Below are 21,272 nucleotides of genomic sequence, written 5' to 3' on the forward strand. Positions count from 1 at the left end.
CCTCCTCTGCCTGACCAATGGGCGAGGAGCGCGCCCTCTCGCGCAGCTAGGAAGGAAGGGCAGGCGAAGTCCATTGGCCTAAGGGAGGGGCTGTGGTTAACCCGGGAGGAGACGTCATTGCCGGCCTGTCAATCTTCCGAGCAAAGGTACGAGTGAAGCGTGAAGTGAAGTCTCGGCTACCCCAATCTCGGTCAGTACTTTTTTATCGTAATTAAGGGTTAGAGTGCCTGACCCTGAAACCAGTGGCGCTCCCTGCACCTATTGGGAGGAGAAGGGAAATCCCTGGCGGGATTCCTTTTCATTGCCCCCAGATGGAGAATAGGCGCTGGTAATAGCCGCCTCCCCCAGAAGAAAAAGCATGGGTGGTGGTTTCTACTCTGCACACCGCTAGGCCCCATTGCTCCCTCCCGCAAAGCTGGATAGGATTCCTGGAAGTGAGCTTCAGACATCCTCTGTTTTCTAATTTAAAGGCCTCTGGTGTACTGCTTGAATACCTTTTCCCCTTTCTTTCCCCTTTATTTGGCTGTTCCTTTACCCTAGGAATTATTGCCTGTTCATTTAGTAGGTGGTGCTTTAGTTTCACTCTTGGTTCTGTGTTATAGATAGGGGTGAATTGAGCATGGATATCATCATAATCTATTCCAGCATTTTGCTGGAGGAGGAAGGCAGCTGCAGTTCGTTGAACACCCCAGGTGATTTTCACGACTTACTAGGACCTTACGATTTTCTCTGATTGACCTTTTCCAGGCACTCATCCTCCATGGCGCTAAGGTCACCCAGCAGGCTATTACTGCAGTGCAGACGCTGTGTGGCAAACTTCTGTAATACCAGAGCACAGAGCACTAGTTCATCTGTGCCAAAAGGTCAGTGACTGAATTTGTTAACAGGGACAGAGTGGGGTGAGGGGAGAGACAGTAGAGCCACATCTGAGAGATAGATAAACCTATTTAGGACGTTGGATTTTATGGGGAAGGAGCACAGAAGAGGCAATTGGATTGAGAAATGGCCTTATTTTGTCACTTACGTTACAGAAAAAGAAGGGAAGCCCTTGGTGAGTGCATCCAAAGGTAAGCAGGTTCCTCTTTCTTGCCAGCTGTGATCTATCTGAGCTCACAGTCACCAACACTCTTGCAACAACATTCCTTCTATTTTATAGATCCTTACATTGGAAAAAAATTGGAAAGCTATTTGCTGTGTTGTATAAAATGTATAAAATACATTCTCACTTTTAATTCCTTGTCATTAATTTGGTGGGTCTGAGGAAGGATGTTGTGAGTTTCCACTGGATCTGTGCATCTAATTGATAATTAAATAGATTAGATTTTGATTAGATAATTAAAAGATTTTATTCCCCCAAAAGCTGGTCCCAGATATCCTGTTCTGGAAGACACAAACGATTAGCTGCAAATACTGCCATTATCACAATTGATAATTTTATATAGCAATTGTATATGCATCTTCCCAGAAATAAGCCCCACTGAGCTTGCAATTTCAGCTTATAAATAACAAATTATGCGGATAAGCATGGCCTGCACGGTATAATGGTTGAAGTGTTGCTTGGACTGGAGAAACATGGATTTGCATTCACTCCTAGCCAAGCAATTTGACAGGATAACTTTAGGCAATCTGCTATCTCTCAGGTTTGTTACTGTGGTGAAAAATGGGAGCAGGGAGTGCTATTTAACTGTGTTGAGCTCCTGTAGGAAAAGCAGGATAGAAATCTAACAAATAGCATAAAATAACTGTATGCAATCCAGCATTTCAAGAATTCCAAAGATTAAATCAGATAAGTAAAATAGAATAATTAAGGGCACAAATTAACTCTTGAAAAAAACATGAATGTATATAAAAGCAGCCTGTTCCTTATGAGATACTATTTTCCTCAGTATTACCATCCTTTAACAAAACCTTTTTCACACCTTGAAACAAGGACTTAAAATACAAAACATAGTTCAGAGAAAAATGAGTTGTGTCACTGCAGTTCTGCAGTTTGCCTGTGTGCATTTGGAATACTGAAATGGACAATAATCTTGTGCTGTGTGTATGAGAAACTTTTTGTAATGCCAGGTGAAGAGATCTATACAAGCTTGCATGTGCCAATTACACAATTTTCCAGTGGTGTTCATGTTACTGTCTGTGGGGAGAATTGTTGGACTGTGCACTCCCATTGCTGCAGCAGGCCTTTTCATATGGGTGCCTCTCATACTGGTGAGGGAATTTCTGCATCAGTCCCTTTGTTCTTTAGGCTAGTTCTACCTTGCTTTTTCCAGTTCCAAAAGCCCAGTTTGACTGGCGTGATGCCCTACAGCTGGAAAGGCTCCTGACTCAGGAGGAAATAATGATGCGGGACTCATTTCGTGCCTATTGCCAGGAAAAGTTGATGCCCAGGATCCTCATGGCCAATCGAAATGAAGGTAACTTTGTATTACTATCTGGTGCCCTCCATACTTTGGAATTGCTGATCTGGCTGAGGTTGATGGGAACTGAAATTCAAAACGTATGTAGGGCAACAGATTGCCTATCGTTGCCTTATACACCATTGTGCCAGATGAACTGAGAGTATTATTCTGTCTTTAGAAATACAGAATCTCCTCTTTGACATTTGCTGAATGTGCCAAATCATTACATAGCTAAGTTACTTATTCAGTGGCCTGACTGGGAGTGGCAAGGGGGACAGTGAAAGAATCAGTAAATTGTTTTGGATCAATTTCCAAAAGGGAGCGGTGGTATCTCTGAGTTAAGTGTACTTTGATTTCCTTTCAGGTAATCAAGGTCTCAGAAATGAAACGATATCTATCTAGGTCTCAGAAATGAAAGGCTAGACACCAGGAGACTGTCTTTTTTTATCCTGCCTTAGGCACAAAGCCAGCTGAGTGATTTTGGGCTAATTACTCTCAGTCCTAGGAAGAAGGCAAGGGCAAACCATTTCCAAAAATGTTATCAAGAAAACTGCGGGAACTAGTCCATGTAGCCATTAGGAATCAAGACTCACTTGAAAGAATATACGCTGTGTGTGTGTTGTTAAATGTTTATTATTTCATATGCTACCTTACCTGCCCTTTAAAATGGAATACTGATTTTAATGTAAATTAAATAATTGCTGGCTTTTGTGCTGCAGTAATTATGAAAAATACTTATCAGCATTATACTACTCCCATACGTTAATAATTTGGAAGCAGTTGCCCTACCAGAGCCATGACACTATGTTGCATACTAAGCCTTTGTGTCATGAGTGCCGTTGAGCTGAAGTCATCAGCGCAATGGCACACATGACAATAGCAAGGAAAGAGGTGAAGGGGCTCAAGATAAGTAGCCATCAACCCACAACGACTAACGGCCAACAAACAATAACTAAACGGATCACGGAGCACACCCAAGCCATCAGCGCCAATACAACGGAGATCGCCCAGCTGACAGCAATCACCGGATGAATAGAAAACCCGATGATGGGCGATCCCGGAACGCCAGCGGGGCCTCACAACCCCTCACCCACCGGCAGGGCAACGTATTGGACAAAGGGGGGTGACGTGACCGCGAGTGAGGGGGCGCTGACCGGCGCGGGGTATTTAAACCCCGCACCGGCGCGCTCCTGTCACTCTCAGCTTTTTTCTTCCGACGCTGTAACTGCGCTGTGAATAAATCAGAGCCTGATCCACGAACCAGTGTCTGAGCATTATTCAGAGGCAGGCAGCGCATGACATAAAGCTGAGAGTCATAAACTCAGCCTCGCCGAGCCCCACCGGACGACAACGAGCCGCGGGAGGAGTAGACGGCGAGAAGACCAGCAAGATGAGGCCGGAGCGGCGCGGGCAAGGAGGGCGAGCCGCGCGGCAAGAGACAGAGGAGGACCGACCAAGGCCAGAGGCACCGCGGACTCCCGGAGCCATGGACGCCCACCCCACCCGACCCGAGCCTCAGCTCCAACCCCGAGGGGAGATGGCGACGGAGGCAACCCGACCGCGGGAGGGAGCAGCACGACTTCCGAAACCAGCGGAGGACCCCGCGCCCCACATCGCACCCCAGCAACGGGCGTGGAGCGACAGCCCAACGGCGGTCAACACGGAGGAGGACGATGGAGACACCCAGCAGACGGCGGAGGAAGCGGACCCGCGGCAGAGGGAGGACGAACCCCGCCGGCAACCCACCCCCGCTGACGCGCCAACGGAACCGGCCCCAGCGGCGGCGCGGGCTGTGGACGAGGAGGCACGAGCTGAACTCGCGGCCATGCGGGCTCAACTGACGGAACTCCGGACCATGCTCCAGTCGCTTATGCCCCCCGCGCCACCCAACGACGTCCCCGCACAGGCCCACACCCCGAGCGAAGCACCGAACCCCCACGGGCCAGCGGAGGGTCAGCAGACGGCACAGGCGGACGACACCACAGACCGGGAAGCGAGAGGCAGGGCCGCGCACAACGCCCGGGCCCCAAAGGACTTCCCCATCTTCTTCGATGGGGCCCCCACGAAACTCTCGTTCTTCGTCACGAACGCTAGGGAGTTCATGGGGAGGCACGGACACTCCTACGACTCCGAGGCCGACAAGATCGCCGCCGTGGCGATCAAACTCCAAGACAGGGCGGCGGACTGGTACGTCCAACTGTACGAGTCCAGCTCCCCCGCCCTCGCCACCTTCCCCGCTTTCATCAATGAGTTGAAAAACTACTTCGAAGACCCCCTAGCCAAAGTAAGGGCGAAAAGCGCACTCCAAAGACTTAAACAGGGCACACGCACGGTCCCTGACTACGCCCTGGAGTTCAAAGCCCTCGCGGGGAAGGTCAGCGACTGGTCCGAGACCACCCTGCTGGAAATGTTCAAAAGGGGGCTCAATCGCGACGTTCTCCAATGGGCCCTCTACCGCGACGACCCAGAAACGCTACACGGGTGGATCCACCTCGCGGGGAAAGCCGAACACGCGCACCGCACCTTCCTCATGACAACCACGGAAGACACAAACTATGCCGGGAAAAAGGTACCCGCACCACACGTGGGGATGGCCGGCCCCATATACCCAAAAAAGAAATTCAATCGGGAGCCCTGCGGGGGGTGTGGCAAATTAGGGCACAAGACGGTGGATTGCTTCGCCAACCGACCGCCGACCAGTGCGCCCAAACCCACCCCGAAAATTAGCCCCAAACCACCCAACCTGGGGCCGCCCCCTCACCGACGAATGACCGTGGCCACAGCGACACCAGAGGAAGGCTGGGACGCTTACTGGGGGGAAGAGGATAACGCAGACCCCGACCAGCCGGCGGGAAAAGCTCCCCGCCTGCCCTGAAACGCGTGGCGAGGCAGGCGGTGGGACAGCAACGCGGACCACCTCGACGGAACGACGACAGCCCCGTAATAATGGCAGCAATCAAACTCTCTGCCGGCAACGGAGCCACCACGGCCGCGGCACTAGTGGACTCGGGGTGCTCAAAAAACCTCATCCACCCCGACCTAGTCGCCAAACTCGACCTCCGCTGCTTCCCCCTCCCCACGCCGCTGGCATTCCACCAGCTGGACGGCTCCACAGCGGGAGGGAAACCAGCCACGCTACAAACCGAGCCGGTCACCCTGCAAATGGGCACTCACACCGAGCGCACATCGTTCGTCGTCACGCACATCGGACGGCCCATTGCAGTCCTGGGGATGCCATGGCTCGCGACAAACAACCCGCGGATCAACTGGGAGACCCGCACCTTCACATTCGGCGACGGCGAGTATCGAGCACCAGTTCCAGCGGGCAGAACCAACCCCACTGTAGGACGAGCGGAGGCGACTACACAAGACAACGCCGCTACCACAGCAGACCTCCCGGAACAATACGCCGACTTCTCCGAGGTCTTCGGAGAGGCAGAAGCTGACCAACTACCCCCCCACCGCAAGACGGATTGCCGGATCGACCTACTGCCCGACGTCCCCTTACCTAGACCAAAGATCTACTCGATGACCCCGAAGGAGATGGCAACCCTCCGGGAGTTCATCGATAAAAACCTAGACAGGGGATTCATAGAGCCAGCATGCTCACCGGTCGGAGCCCCCGTCTTATTCCGGGAGAAGAAAGACGGCACCCTACGGCTCTGCACCGACTACCGGGCCTAAACGCGGCTTCCCTGTCCAACAAATACCCCTTACCCCTGGTGAAGGACATGCTCACCCACCTGTCCACGGGCAAAGTCTTTTCCAAACTGGACCTTCGCGAGGCGTACTATCGCATCCGAATCAGGGAGGGGGACGAATGGAAGACGGCGTTCAACTGCCCCCTAGGCGCCTTCCAGTACAAGGTACTGCCCTTCGGACTCGCGGGGGCCCCTGGGGTGTTCATGCAGCTCATCAATGAGGTACTGCATGAACATCTGTTCAAAGGGGTCCTGGTCTACATCGACGACGTCCTTATTTACACAAAAACGCACGAGGAACATGTGACCCTAGTCAGGCAAGTCCTCGACAAGCTCAGAAGGGCGCAGCTCTATGCCAAGCCTACAAAGTGCGAGTTTCACAAAGCGCGCCTAGACTACCTGGGGTACCGAATCTCCGGGGACGGCATCAAAATGGACCCCGCAAAAGTCGAAGCGGTGCTAAACTGGGAGCGCCCCCGCAACAGACGCCAACTACAGAGCTTCCTCGGATTCGCGAATTTTTACAGGTCATTCGCCCGGGGGTTCGCAGAGATAGCCCTCCCCCTAACGGACCTCCTCAAAACCAAAGGGGTGGGGGACACCCGACGCGCCAAGAACCCAGGCACAGTGCTGAATTGGACTCCCGCGTGCCAGACCGCATTCAACAAGCTGAAAGCGCTGTTCACTACGGAGCCAATCCTCGCGCACCCGGACCCAGAACGGCCGTTCGTGGTCCAAGCCGACGCCTCAGACTTCTCCCTGGGAGCCATCCTGCTACAGAAAGACCCCACGGGACTCCTGAAACCATGCGCCTACCTGTCAAGGAAGTTCTCCGAGACAGAAAGGCGATGGCACGTCTGGGAGAAAGAAGCCTTCGCGGTGAAATCAGCACTAGAGACATGGCGACACCTACTCGAGGGAGCCACCCAACCATTCGAGGTCTGGACCGACCACCGGAACCTCGAGGCCCTACGAATGCCCAGACGCCTTAGCCCAAAACAGGTCCGATGGGCCCAATTCTTCAGCCGCTTTAATTTCCAGCTGAAGTTCATGCCGGGCAAAAAGAACTTCCTGGCCGACGCCCTCTCCCGACTGCCCCAAGACGAAGAGCCCGCCCCAGACACCATTGGGACGGCCCTATCCGCCTCGCAACTGGGGATGGCCGTGACCACCCGAAGCGGCGCGCGGAGGCAGCTCGACTCTACGGCGCAGCCGACGGCGGGACAACCGGCGACCGGAAGAAGCCAACCGCAACTACCAGGGGGAATGCGCACGGACCTCGCCGCCGCCCTCAAAACCGACCCCTGGTTCCTGGCAAACCTCGACAGGTAACGATGGCACAGGACCTAGCATGGGGGGAAGGCAGAATCTACGTCCCGGACTCGCAACGCCAGGCGATCTTGCATAGGTCACACGACGCCAAACAAGCGGGACACTTTGGGTTCCTCAAGACCCTACACCTAACACGGCGTCAATTCTGGTGGCCCGCGCTCAGGCGCGACGTAAAAGCCTACGTAGCGTCCTGCCCAACGTGCGCTAGGGCCAAACGGGCACCAGGCAAACCCGCGGGGCTATTACAACGGGTGGCAGAACCCTCCCGCCCATGGGAGGAAATCTCTATGGATTTTATAGTGGACCTCCCACCCAGCCAGAAGAAAATGGCCATTTGGGTGGTGAAGGACTACTTCTCAAAGCAGGCCCACTTCATCCCCTGCACGTCGGTCCCATCCGCACAACAGCTAGCCAAACTCTTCCTCATCCACGTGTACAGGCTACACGGATGTCCCGCACGTGTGGTGACCGACAGGGGCACACAGTTCACCTCCAAATTCTGGCGGGCCTTCCTAAAGCTGACGGGGACCCAACAGGCCCTATCTACGGCTTGGCACCCCCAGACGGACGGAGCCACAGAGGTTCTTAATGCCACCTTAGAGCAATTCATACGATCATATACTAACTACCACCAAGACGACTGGGCTGAACTGCTCCCGTTCGCCGAAGTCGCATACAACAACGCCGTCCACACGAGCACGGGGAAACTCCGTTTGAAGTAGTCTCGGGGCGCGACTTCGTCCCCATACCGGAGCTACCTCAACCCCCGGAACCCCAGGTGGACGCTAGCGACTGGGGACGGAAGATCGCGGAAGCATGGCCAGTAATCACGGCGCTGAAGGATGCACAGGCAGCCTACAAAGAGCAGGCCGACAAGCACCGGCGCCAACAACCGACGTTCCAAGCGGGGGATATGGCCTACCTATCCACCAAGTTCCTAAAGTCAACCCAACCCTCGAAAAAACTGGGGCCTAAGTACATCGGGCCGTTCCGAGTCACCCAAATAGTGAACCCGGTAGCAATACGCTTGGACCTGCCACACAACCTACGGAGACTCCACCCGGTGTTCCACACCAGCCTCCTGAAACCGGCAACCACCTCCCGATGGCACCCAAGCACGCCACAGCCCGCACCGGTGATGATCGACGGGCAACACCACTTCGAGATAAGGGACATTCTCGACTCCCGCAAGCAACGAGGAACTCTACACTATCTGGTCAGGTGGAAACACTTCCCCCACCCGGAATGGGTGGCGGCGCACAACGTTAACGCGCCTGACCTAACCGGAGCATTTCACCAGGCATACCCCGACAAGCCACAACCAAGGTCAGCAAGCCAAAAACCCCCCCCGCAGGCCCCCCCCGCCTCCCGTGCCCCAAGGGAAAGGGCCCCCCCAAGCCCGCGACTTGGGTGGACCTCCCCCCCCCCGGGACTCACTCCCCCCGCCCCGGGCCCACGAGGTGGTGACAAGCGTTCGCCAGCACCCTCCCCCGCCCCCTGGCCACGGGGGAGTGGCAAGCAAGTCAACAGGGCAACCTGGGGGCAACGCGCAGGAGATACAACAAAGGCGACGCACTTTAAAAGGAAAAAAAGAAGGGCCCTACCTGGAGCTGATAAGCACCCGACCAGCCACGCCTCTCTCCTCGCCGAACTGAGCCAAACAAACAGGGTGTGGCTGGAGCATGCGCACGCCAAGACGGGACCCGGGCATGCGCACCATGGATACACCCTGGGAAGGCACGTGGTAGAGGGAGGAGCAAAGGGAGGGGCGACAACTACTCTGGCGGGAATTTCGAAAGGAAAAAAAAAAAAAAAAAGTGCCGTTTGACAGCTCCACCGAAAAAAAAAAAAAAAAAAAAACCAGAAAACCGGGGGGGAGCACTATTCGGACAGGGGGCAGTATGTCATGAGTGCCGTTGAGCTGAAGTCATCAGCGCAATGGCACACATGACAATAGCAAGGAAAGAGGTGAAGGGGCTCAAGATAAGTAGCCATCAACCCACAACGACTAACGGCCAACAGACAATAACTAAACGGATCACGGAGCACACCCAAGCCATCAGCGCCAATACAACGGAGATCGCCCAGCTGACAGCAATCACCGGATGAATAGAAAACCCGATGATGGGCGATCCCGGAACGCCAGCGGGGCCTCACAACCCCTCACCCACCGGCAGGGCAACGTATTGGACAAAGGGGGGTGACGTGACCGCGAGTGAGGGGGCGCTGACCGGCGCGGGGTATTTAAACCCCGCACCGGCGCGCTCCTGTCACTCTCAGCTTTTTTCTTCCGACGCTGTAACTGCGCTGTGAATAAATCAGAGCCTGATCCACGAACCAGTGTCTGAGCATTATTCAGAGGCAGGCAGCGCATGACACTTTGGGAAATATAGACACGTTAATGCATATTCTTACAATAGGTTTTGCTTACAGTGTTGTAACTGACATTCCCATCCTGTTTTATTCTCTCCTATTTTCATTCTAGTCTTTCACCGGGAAATTGTGTCTGAGATGGGGGCCATTGGTGTCTTGGGCCCAACCATCAAAGGTAATGTTGAAACATTTCTCATGACAGTACATGAGCCCATTATTTCTGTAGCAGAAATGTAGGATCTTCCAGAACTTTTCCATGTTTCTTGGGAGGAGAAGTTTAGATGATATTATGTCTCCATTTCAGCTGTAGTTTAGGTTTTTGATAAATCATCACCACATTCTAAATATTTTTATAGCTCTTCTATTCAACTAATCCGTCCTTTGTTTCTGCTAGTTTACATCTGTATTTAGTCAGTGACTTCAGAGTTTTATTTGCAGTTTTATTTGTTCCTTAATATTTTATTCTATTATTTAGCTTTGTTGGCCTATAAGGGAAAATATGGTTAAAATCGATGGATGAATGAATAATGGGAGGTATGTTTTGGATGTCTTCCTTCATCCACAGCCATCTGCTGTAAAGTGTGTTGCAATTTTTGCTATGAAGTAGAGTGTTTGGAAAGGTAACAATGTGATGTTTGTTTTTTGTTTATCTTCTATCCTGCCTTTATTATTTTTACAAATAACTCGAGGCGGGGAACATACCTAATACTCCTTCCTCCTCCTCTTTTCCCCAAAACAACAACCACCCTGTGAGGTTAGCTGGGCTGAGAGAGAGGGACTGGCCCAAGGTCACCCAGCCAGTTTTCATGCCTAAGGTGGCACTAGAACTCTCAGTCCCCTGGATTCTAGCCTGTTGCCTTCACCACTAGACCAAACAGTGATTTGGTTGTGCTGCTGAACCAGTTGTGGTTTATCTTACAGAATTAAATGTTTGATTTTGTTTCTAAATGCTTTGTTATGAATTTTGAAATGCTTGAAAGAGCTTCTTAAGATGATTGATAGGATACAAAATTTTAAAAACCAGGTTTAGGGAAGTTTTTAAAAATATATTTTTATTAGTTTTTATCAAACGATATCAGGTAATTACATTAACATAAATCCAAGATACATATAGAGGGGAAAAAAAGAAAAAAATATAGAAAATACAAAAGAGATCTACTGCAATGCAAATAAAGAGACAGGTACCTTCCATATGAAAATTTGTCATATATATAAAGTATACCAGATTAGTCTATTGCTACTGAGATAAACCATAAAATCTATCCAAATTTGATAAAATTGTGGTTCTTGCCTCTGATGTCTCATTAATTTAACTTTGTGATTTTTTTCTAATATAGCAACTGAAGAGGCCTTGTTAATCCACAACTCAGTTGCTATCTAGAGTTTTCCAGTGTTGCACAATTGTGCAACATCCAGGTTTAGGGAGCTTAGAAACTGCCAATCATTTATCATATTTGAAGTACTAAGATTATTACTTTAGAGACTTAGTGAAACTTGTGTTTAGTCCATGTTAGGGACTGTTGAAGATATAACAATTGCTTTATATCTGCAAGATGCTTTATAAAAGAAGTTTTGAGGTATCTTGGAGTATTAGGGCACTATTCTCCTAAAATAAATTGTTCCCTTTATTTTCTTGTTTCCTTCTAAATCTTTGGGAGGTAGGATCCTCCAGGATAGTTACCTAATGGGGTTATTGCTGATTTATTGACACAGGTGGGTTTACAATTAATTCTCCATTCTTTTGCCTTAGGTTATGGCTGTGCGGGGACCACTTACGTTGGATATGGACTCCTGGCCAGGGAGATTGAGAGGGTGGACAGTGGCTATCGGTCAGTCATGAGTGTTCAGTCATCTTTGGTGATGCATCCTATATATGCATATGGGACAGAGGAGCAGAAGCAGAAATACTTGCCACGCCTGGGTGAGTAAATAGGTTAGAGCAGCCTTTCTCAGCCTTTTGACCCTGGAGGAACCCTTGAAATATTTTTCAGGCCTCGGGGAGCCCCTGCACATTCAGGCTCAAATATAGGCCAGAAGTTACAAAATTATTATATTTGTTTCACTTCTAGGCCTGTATATATGCATTAACAATGTTCTTAAGCTGAAAATAATGAAAATTACCTCTTTAATGTGAAGACTGTTTATTTATTTGTTTGTTTGTTTTTCAAATTGCCTGAATTTGAAATAATTTTTAAAATAAATTGTGGTCTCCCAGGGAACCCCTAGTGACCTCTCACAGAACCCTAGGGTGCCATGGAACCCTGGTTGAGAAACCCTGGGTTAGAGGACTGTTACTGTTCAGTTATATCAAAACTTTTGTGTTGTATCTCTTGTGCTATCATTACTGCACATACACACACATGCACATGCACACTCATTTCATACTTAAACTTGCCCTAATACTGAAAGGAACTGGTTTTATTTTCTCCCACCCATCTCTCAACTGACATCTCAGCATTCTGTACATCCTAAAAATGTGTATTTCATCAGATCATATTGATGTTCTTACGTTTGATTTTTTAAAAGTATTTAGGGGATCTCTAGTATGTACTAGAAATCCTCCCCTTCTTTTATTTATTTATTTTCTATCTCACCTTTATTATTTTTATAAATAACTCAAGGCGGCGAACATACCTAATACTCCTTCCTCCTTCTGTTTTCCCCACAACCACCACCCTGTGAGGTGGGTTGGGCTGAGAGAGAGTGACTGGCCCAAGGTCACCCAGCCGGCTTCATGCCTGAGGTGGGACTAGAACTCTCAGTCTTTTGATTTGTAAGCTTTGGAAATAATCAACAATAACTAGAACAAAATTATAATTATCTCCTTTATGCACATAGAAGACAGTGTTGTTGTTGTTTTTCCTTGATATCTCAAATCTATATACCTTTTTTCACTTTGAACTCTTAAGGTATCTCATTCACTGTTCCAAAAAAACAATGAAGTGATTTTTTACCAGATTTCCTCCTCATCCTGTAGTTTGAATTTGGTTGAGCTTTAAAAAAAACTCAGAACTTTATTTTTTTCAGTTTTCCTATTACTACTTTGATACTTCAGTTTCATGCTTTAGTTAATTGTTGTTTTGTTCCTTTCCCTATTTCCCAGGACTTTCCTTCTGGTTTGGCTCTGCAGTTCAAACCAGCTTCTATCTTCTTTTTGTGGTTCTGCTGATTTTTGATCATGTTGTTTATTAAGATAGCTTCAGCTGTTTAATTTGTTTAAAAATTACTTCTCGCCTTTTACAAGTAAATAATGCAATACTGTAATCCAGAAGGGTTGATAGAATCTGTGAAATTTTTTGCCTACCAGGGTGTTTCACGGAATTATTCTTGTGAAGTTGTGTGAGTAACAACAGGACTTGTGAAAAAGGGATAAGGGGTACTTTGGGAATTGCTGCACTCATCTCTTCATTTTTTCTCCATAGCTAAAGGAGAGTTGCTGGGCTGCTTTGGGCTTACAGAGCCTAACCATGGAAGTGATCCTGGTAGCATGGAGACTCGGGCCCAGTACAACCCTTCCAGGAAGACCTACACGCTCAATGGTTCCAAGACCTGGTGAGGTTTGCACTTGTCAGTATACAGGGATTGAGGCAGAGAAGTAACCTAGGCCGCTAGGATTATTTTGAAATAGCGGTAAAAGGTTAAGATCCTGATAATTGCTGTGACAGATTTGAGGGAGCAGGACTGAGCTAGATTTTATTCCTGGAAGATTAGATACCACCTGAGTTTTGCTACTATCCAGAGATAGTTTTCACATTGTATTCCCCCCTCTAGAGTGTTTCTTTTTAGCCACCTGAGTTTTAGCTTGACTTCTATAAGGCCTGTGTTGGGTGGCATACCAAACAATTGGCAATATACTTACTGTTCTTTTAGGATCACCAATTCTCCAATGGCTGACCTGTGTGTGGTGTGGGCTGTATGTGATGATGGCAAAGTGCGAGGTTTCCTATTGGAACGTGGAATGAAAGGTCTTTCCACCCCAAAGATTGAGGGCAAATTTTCACTACGGGCCTCTGTTACTGGGATGATTATTATGGAAGACATAGAAGTGCCTGAAGAGAATCTACTACCCAAAGTGTCTGGACTCGCAGTAAGATCCCTCCAATCCATGTGATACTCATTGGCATTGACTCTGTGAAGTGGGACTACTGTATGTGAATGGTGCAGTGACCAAGAATGCTACAAGAGGTGCTAGCTTTAGTTTACTATCAGGGATGTTGAGAGGGATTGAAAATATATTTTTAGTTCAAGCTTACAGTATTTCTAGATGATTTAGCTGTAAGGTTTGCTGTTTATTTCATTAAGAATGTGTACATTGCATTGCAAGAATAAATAAGAGCCTTGTGTGGCGTAGAGTGGTAGGCGGTAGTATTGCAACCAAAACTCTCCCCACGGCCTGAGTTCAATCCCAGCAGAAGCTGGATTCTCTCTCGGGCAGCCAGCTCAGGTCGACTCAGCCTTCCACCCTTCTGAGGTCGGTATAATGAGTACCCAGCTTGCTGGGCAAGGTGACGACTGGGGAAGGCAATGGCAAACCACCCCGCTATAGTCTGCCAAGAAAACATCGTGAAAGCAGCGTCCCTGCAAAGGATCAGACGTGACTTGGTGCTTGCACAGGGGACCTTTCACCTTTCACCACAAGGAAGAAATATAAATCTAGTATTCCATGTTTTTTTGTATGATGAGATCCTGTCTTTAAACAACCTGCTACAAAATAACTTAGCCATATCAGATGCTAATTTCACAGAGGGATATATGACATAATTTTAAAGAGGACTTAATATGTAAAACAGACTTTAGGGCACTCCCCTGTGTAAGCTTGCACAGGCTGAATAGTGTGGCTAGTAGGCAGAAAGTGGATGTGAATCATGTGGATGATCCTTGGAAGTCAATGTCTGTTTGGAATTGAAGGAAATATCAGTAAATTCTTTCTGTGAATTGTAATGGCTTTCTCTTCCCACAGGGACCTTTTGGCTGCTTGAATAATGCACGTTATGGCATCTCCTGGGGGGCACTGGGTGCTGCTGAGTTCTGTATGCAGACAGCCAGGCAGTATACTTTGGACAGGTAAAGTCTCAAGATTTCTGGAGAGAGGTTCTATAGAAAATGAGACACGGTTACAGTGAGACTTACATACTAATATGTAGGTATCCTTAATATTTCATTTACATTACCACTGTGATTGTGATATGATCCCATGATGTCAGTCATATGGAAGAGATTGTAAGCTTTGTTTTAAGACCATACTGAGCATCCTTGACTGAGCTCAGATTTGAAAAAAGGTGTCCAGCAATGTCAGTTTTGCTGAGGATGTATTGGATGAAAGGGGATCCATGAAGTAATAAATTATATTTATATTTCATGGACTCTAACCGCAGCACTTTGATACAATAGACATTATGTGGGTTATTTAGGCTTCAGCATGCCTGTGTGGATGAACTCTGTCCAGAATTAGCAGAATGTAAAAGCTGGCATGTCTGTACTTTCAGATTTTAAAAATAGTATTTTTAATTCACATGATTAAATGTACAGATAATTTGAAGACTAAGAGCCCAATGAGAGTTTTGCAGGTTGTATATCTAGTTCTTGCTGGGACACCCATATTTTACATTCAGGGAACTTGCCTGACATCATCTGAGATTCTGAGACATCATCTGCTTACATCTCTTAGACCTGATACAGCAACATTTAGGGCATGATTCATAGCCACCAAGTATAATGAATGTTTTCAATAACATTAATTGGGTAGATTTCTATAAAACTAGTATTATTCAACTGAACAGAAGAATCGCTTTGGACTCTAATCTAGCACTGTGTTCCTTATAACAGTCCTTTCTTTTCGGTGCTTGATCATTTTAGCTATCCCTTTCTTGAATATTTTCAGGTCCCATAATACCCTTTCTGAAGTATAGTTTCTGTTCTATTATGGAATTCTATTATAATTCCTAGATTCCTGTCTTGTCAGAGACCTCCAGCCCATTTATGAAATTTAGGTTTTTAGCCTTAATCTGTATCACTTTTCACTTGCTTATATTTTTATTTATTTATTATTAGATTGACATCCTGCCTTTATGTTGTACAACTCAAGGCAGCATATATAATGTTCCTGCCTCCTATTTTCCCCACAACAGCCGCCCTGTGAATGAGTTAGGCTGAGAGAGATTGGCCCAAGTCATCCAGCCGGCTTTCATGCCTAAGGATGGACTAGAACTTAAAGTCTCCCAATTTCTAGTCCAGCAGCTTAACTACTAATTGGGTCTCAAATCTAATTAATGTACATTTACTATTTTAATACAGTAAGTCCTTGATTTAAAGTTCTAATGTGGGAAAGGGTGTCTGTTAAAGCGAATGGGCCAAGAATTGAAAGCAAAAAGGGAACTGAGTTGTAGCCAAGGAACAAAAAACAGCACCAGCTGCAGGCATTTGAGTGCTAGTGCTGTAGTCAAAGATGACTCCAACAAAGATAAACTTGGCAGATCAATATCTGGAAGATGAGCCGTAGGTGAGAGGCTTTATGGAGGCTGAAGAACAGAACCTGGGAATGGATTGTCCGACTTTATGGACTGAGCCAATGTAGGAGCCAGAGGATCTTCCAGAGTTAGTAAAGAGAGAGGTAAAAGTGAGCAACAATCTAGGCACTGTGTGATGCCAATTGTAACAGTCATTTGAAGCCAGCAGATTTTGTCCATTAAATTTGAAGTCTGCTACATTGATGTCCATTAAATCAAGAGTTTACTATAATAAGAAACTTGAATAAATACATCTGCAGCTCTTTGCTATCCCATTTGTAACCATGAAAAATATAATTTGGTATTTTCAGCGAACTTCACCAGATTGTTGTTCATCCGCCTGGGTTAAAAAAAATTGGGATCCCAGAATGTTCACAGAGGACCCTAAGATTTATATTGTTCCACAGATTTTGCATATATTTGTCAGAAAATCAACAGTTTCATACTTCTGTTCTTTAAAAGTTCTGAAAATGAACACTGTCTAGATTTGGTGATTTGTTTTTTATTTGTCAGTAATGTCTAGAATTTCACTTATCACTGCTATTTGTGGCAGTTATTCAGATTTGCCTCCTGAAGGCAGAAGTTAAGGCATGGATGTCTAGCCTACATTTTCTTCAGTGAAGGCAAATGTAAATAAGCTTTTCTATAGTTTCCTTAGTGATTCACCTATCTCCTATTTCTGATCTCTTTAAATAATTTTTATTGTTGCTCTTAATGCTATTGGTGATATGCTCCTCCAAATCCTTTTTGAATCCCATGTTGTTTCTTTGTTTTTCTTTTCTGCAAGGATTGTATTCCTTTTCACTCTTTTATTTGAGCTATACTTCCGTTTTCTGAAGATTTTCTTTTCTCCTACATTTTTCTTCTTAACGTGGCTCACAGACCAGTCTAATGACCTTTCAGGTTGATGGTATCTTTCTTAACCTTTAGGATGTAATTCATTAGATAAATCTCAGGGATTTTTAATAGGATTATTCCATATAGTTCGTTTTTCGACTTCTTTTTTTACCAATTGTCTTCCCTAGTAATTTTCCACAACTACACAGACATTTTCTCTTTGATTCAGACAACTCTTCTGCTTTGCCCTAAGTCCCCAAGGTACCAATCAAGATTATTCATGGATGGTTTCCACTTGTACAGTTCCATGGTCACTTGTTCCAGGGAAAATTACTAAGGAGGACAGTTGGTAAAAAAAAAATTGAAAAGGGCTGCTGGAATGTATGAGGTTAATAGAAGCAACTGCACTTTCAGATTTGGATGTCCCATAATTTTCCATAATTCCCAAGTATATTAATTAAAGTGACAATAGTGTATCTCCAGTCCTAAATCACACTTCAGGCTAGATTTTGTTGCCCAAAATGATTCCGTAAAGTATTCTGTCACTTTTAATATATCTAGTTTGCTTGATTGTATGCTGTTCATGGCATATGATTCCAAAGTCTCCACTGAGTTTTTCCAAGTCTCCACCTCTTTTTCCAAGTTTGCATCTCACAGGATACAGAAATGGCTTTATCCTATTCCATCTGGTCTTTGTTATGTCTGTTATATCTAAATTCTTCTTTAAAATGAACTTTACATGCTTGAAAGCTTCTAGCATCGGTCTACATGGTGATCCTCCAGATGCTTCCAGACTTTTATCAACCCTTTTTCTGTTATACCTGTACAGTGGTTTAAGCTGAATTATCTTATCCATTCATCCTAGAATCCAGTTCAAAGTCCCCTTGGCAAGAAACCAATTGATCCAAAAGAAGTTGGCTGACATGCTCACAGAGATTACTATTGGCTTACAGGCTTGTCTACAGCTGGGGCGTTTGAAAGATGAAGACAAGTAGGCATATATTTGTGTGTGTGATTAAAAGCAGAATTCGTGCACAGTGACTTTTTATTTTCATGGGGAGGTTCAGTCAAATGAAAGAATCACAGCGTGATAAAATGGATTGCGTTACTTCACTTTGTATCTGGGGAATCACTTTAAAAGATCAGTACCTCTCTGCTGGAGAGAGACAGAGATAAAAGAGAGGATTGAGTGAGACAGTTGTTCTCATTTTTTTAAATCTATGAATTGCAATTTTTTCAGGTTCCCCCCAATGTTGCAGTGTGAGACAATAAAATACTCAAAATACAGTAATCCATTACCATTTTATACCAGGCATGAGAAAAAGCAAGGTCTCCATTAAGCTACAGGAAGGGAAGGAGAAAAAGAAGCTGAGTTTAAGCTTAAGAGAGTATAAAAAAGGAGCTGCAACTTCAGCTCTCAGAGGACAATCAGCTGTATAATATGCTAAGTGCTTGGGAAGCTGCAACTAAGCTTGAGTCAACTAAGAGAGGAAGCCTGACACTACAATGTTAAGCTTGTGTTTTTCAAAACAATAGCAGGAACAAAGGATTGCCAGATCACAAGATGTGGATAGTTACTGCCATTCGTTTCTTTTTCATCATAATCCCAATGAAAATCTTTGACTGTGGTTGTCGCTCTAGAAAGAAAGCACCCATTAGTGCCATTGAGCTTCCTTTCCAGAGCTAATGAGAGAGGGAGGGAGATTTACCTCTGATGATTTTCTGGGAGGGGAGTTCTCATCTCCCCTGCGTACTTTGGTCCTCCTGCCCCACAGCAGTTAATTTTTTAAAAATGGTGCCACGCTAGGTGTGATTCCTGTCGCATCTAACTTGACATTACCTATTTTGTGTGAAAGCCTAGGGACCTATGCCCTTTCAATCCTTGCTTCATTCTAGCATCTGTCCTGTGTTCCCAGGGCAACTCCTGAAATGATCTCCATGCTGAAACGGAATTCCTGTGGGAAAGCCCTGGAGATCGCCCGGCAAGCTCGTGACATGCTTGGGGGCAATGGAATTGCAGATGAATATCATGTTATCAGGCACGTCATGAATCTGGAGGCAGTCAACACATATGAAGGTAAAATGGGGTTGTGATTGTGTCTAGCAGACATACTATTCAGAAACTATTATTTTGCTTCATTTATGTATTATATCAGTTTGAAGGGATAATCCATAGGGTTTTTAAAAAAAATTCTAACAACAATTTTTTCCCTTTTTGCCTTAAGGGACTCATGATATCCACGCACTCATTCTTGGCAGAGCTATCACTGGACTTCAGGCTTTCACAGTTGAAAAATAAACTCCAGACTTCAGCTTTGTTCCCCATGATTCCAGCGTAGAACATTACTTGAGATGGATTATGATGCTGCAATACCTTTATAAGCTGCGCATGACTGCTTCTGCTCACCAGACTCTGATCAAGTTATTTTATTCAGCTGAACTCTATTTGTAAGCTGAAACAAATCAGGCATTTTAAAATTCTCAGTTGTTCACCAGAAGTGCAGAAAGAAATTAAAAGTGCTGCATTCTGCCAAAGGAAAACCAGTTTTTCTAGTTGGTAGTAGGGTAATGCTATGGTCTAGGAAATAATAGTATTTTGGAATTGCCCAGTTGTTTTTGAAGCAAAATGTTTTGGTATGTGACTGACTGTATTTGATTGCTTCAGGATCCAGTCAGAGCCTTGAGGTCTATCTATACCAGTATGGGTTATCTACAATTTATAGTTTTAAAAAAACTAGGGTTTTAGTATTCGTGTAAGAGGAAACCTGTAATAGTTACAAACGCAGAAGATGAAAATCAGAATTTACTACCTATTCTGTGCTCATCCTGCCATGTGACTTAACTGACTGCTGTTTTTTTAGTGCCTTCAGTGACACTGTTAAATAAAGACTTCGATTTTTTTTTAACATCAGAATACATTTTTGATGGAGTGCTAAGCTATTTCAGCTAGGACCCTTGCACTTTTGAATATGTTCCCCTTTGCTCTTTCAAAAATAAATTTAATGTGATGAATTTCTAACACTAGTTTGTGCTGAGGCGATTAGTTGAAGACCCAATATGCTAATGTTAGTGGCCACAGAAAACCATCCTTTCCTGTGAACAGCTATTTCACATCTTTACTAGCACTTAAAATTACTTAACTTTTTGGATAGAGGTTAAGTACAGAAAACAGACTGTTTCTAGCCAAGGAGACTGTGAGTGCCAATGGCCCCTGTCCATTTAATATACCAAGGGCATTGAGTCCGGTCACTATACTTGTAAAAGAACATTGAGATTGCCTTTATTTAAAGCAGTAAAGTGCTACTTCCAGCTTTTGGGTGTTATACCTCTGCTGCTGTGGTTAAGTATTCAGAAAATAATGAATGGAGCTGTGGCATTTCTGAGTTCTTAATGCTAGAATTTAGATACCATATAGTAGGGGGTGTGGCTTGTAGACTGATGTGTGGTATTCCAAGATCAGTGATGTTGAGCTATATTTTGCAATTGGCTGGGAATTTTATGATTTCATATGACACGTAATATGTATGTATAATCCAGCAAATTTGTCCCTATCATCAAGATTCTTACATAATGTATATTCAGATTCTTAATTCTCTGTTTTATGTGCTTTACTATGCAGTATGACTTTCTGAGTGTTTCATAGTATGTTGTGGGGTTGGTTTGTTTAATCTATGTACTGAAAGAACTAGTAACTAATTTTATTTTCCAAAACAGAACTGTTAGATTAAGGAACAGTTAAGGGTGTAAGACATGAGGTTCTAGGTCCAATCTCTGAGCCTTGGATGTAGGCCTTAGAGACCGCCACATATTGCCACCACATTGTGAAAAGGAAAAAAATAATGATTATATTTAAAGACAACTTAAATGTAATCAATTTTTTTATCCTGGCTCCACAACTCCTTATCCCTGATTTTTGGAGAGGAGCTCTCAGCATACCACTCAAAGTTGAAGTAAAGCTTGCAACACCCAAGAAAAGGTGTGCAATCATGAGCTAAGAAGTCAGTTATTTGTAAGGTTTCAGCAGCACTAAATAGGATGCAAATGCAGGGACAACAATGTAAAGATGTTTCTAATTAAAAGGACAGACATGCAAAGTTTCTGTTGTGGTTTACCATAGCACACTG

General features: G+C 45.6%; 1 protein-coding gene across 1 annotated transcript; it reads left to right on the forward strand.

Annotated features, from left to right (window-relative positions):
- Positions 1 to 76: 76 nt before the first annotated feature.
- On the forward strand, positions 77 to 21,236 carry GCDH (glutaryl-CoA dehydrogenase). Its single transcript, XM_063294405.1, has 12 exons — positions 77 to 190; positions 748 to 863; positions 1,032 to 1,067; positions 2,271 to 2,414; positions 9,918 to 9,980; positions 11,556 to 11,726; positions 13,228 to 13,357; positions 13,676 to 13,892; positions 14,766 to 14,869; positions 18,014 to 18,139; positions 19,065 to 19,225; positions 19,374 to 21,236. Exons 2-12 carry the CDS (start codon positions 761 to 763, stop codon positions 19,445 to 19,447), a joined length of 1,329 nt encoding a protein of 442 aa, XP_063150475.1. The 5' UTR covers positions 77 to 190; positions 748 to 760; the 3' UTR covers positions 19,448 to 21,236.
- The last annotated feature ends 36 nt before the right edge of the window (positions 21,237 to 21,272 follow it).

This window comes from Candoia aspera, chromosome 2 (genome assembly GCF_035149785.1).
Source record: "Candoia aspera isolate rCanAsp1 chromosome 2, rCanAsp1.hap2, whole genome shotgun sequence".
Classification (NCBI taxonomy): domain Eukaryota; kingdom Metazoa; phylum Chordata; class Lepidosauria; order Squamata; family Boidae; genus Candoia; species Candoia aspera.

What these genes read in the sequence shown, in the direction of transcription:
- GCDH (XM_063294405.1), top strand. Translation starts at nt 761, where the DNA reads ATGGCGCTAAGGTCACCCAGCAGGCTATTACTGCAGTGCAGACGCTGT. An exon ending in TAGTTCATCTGTGCCAAAAG is followed by an intron (nt 864 to 1,031) that starts GTCAGTGACTGA and finishes CTTACGTTACAG; the next exon opens with AAAAAGAAGGGAAGCCCTTG. An exon ending in AGGCAGTATACTTTGGACAG is followed by an intron (nt 14,870 to 18,013) that starts GTAAAGTCTCAA and finishes CATTCATCCTAG; the next exon opens with AATCCAGTTCAAAGTCCCCT.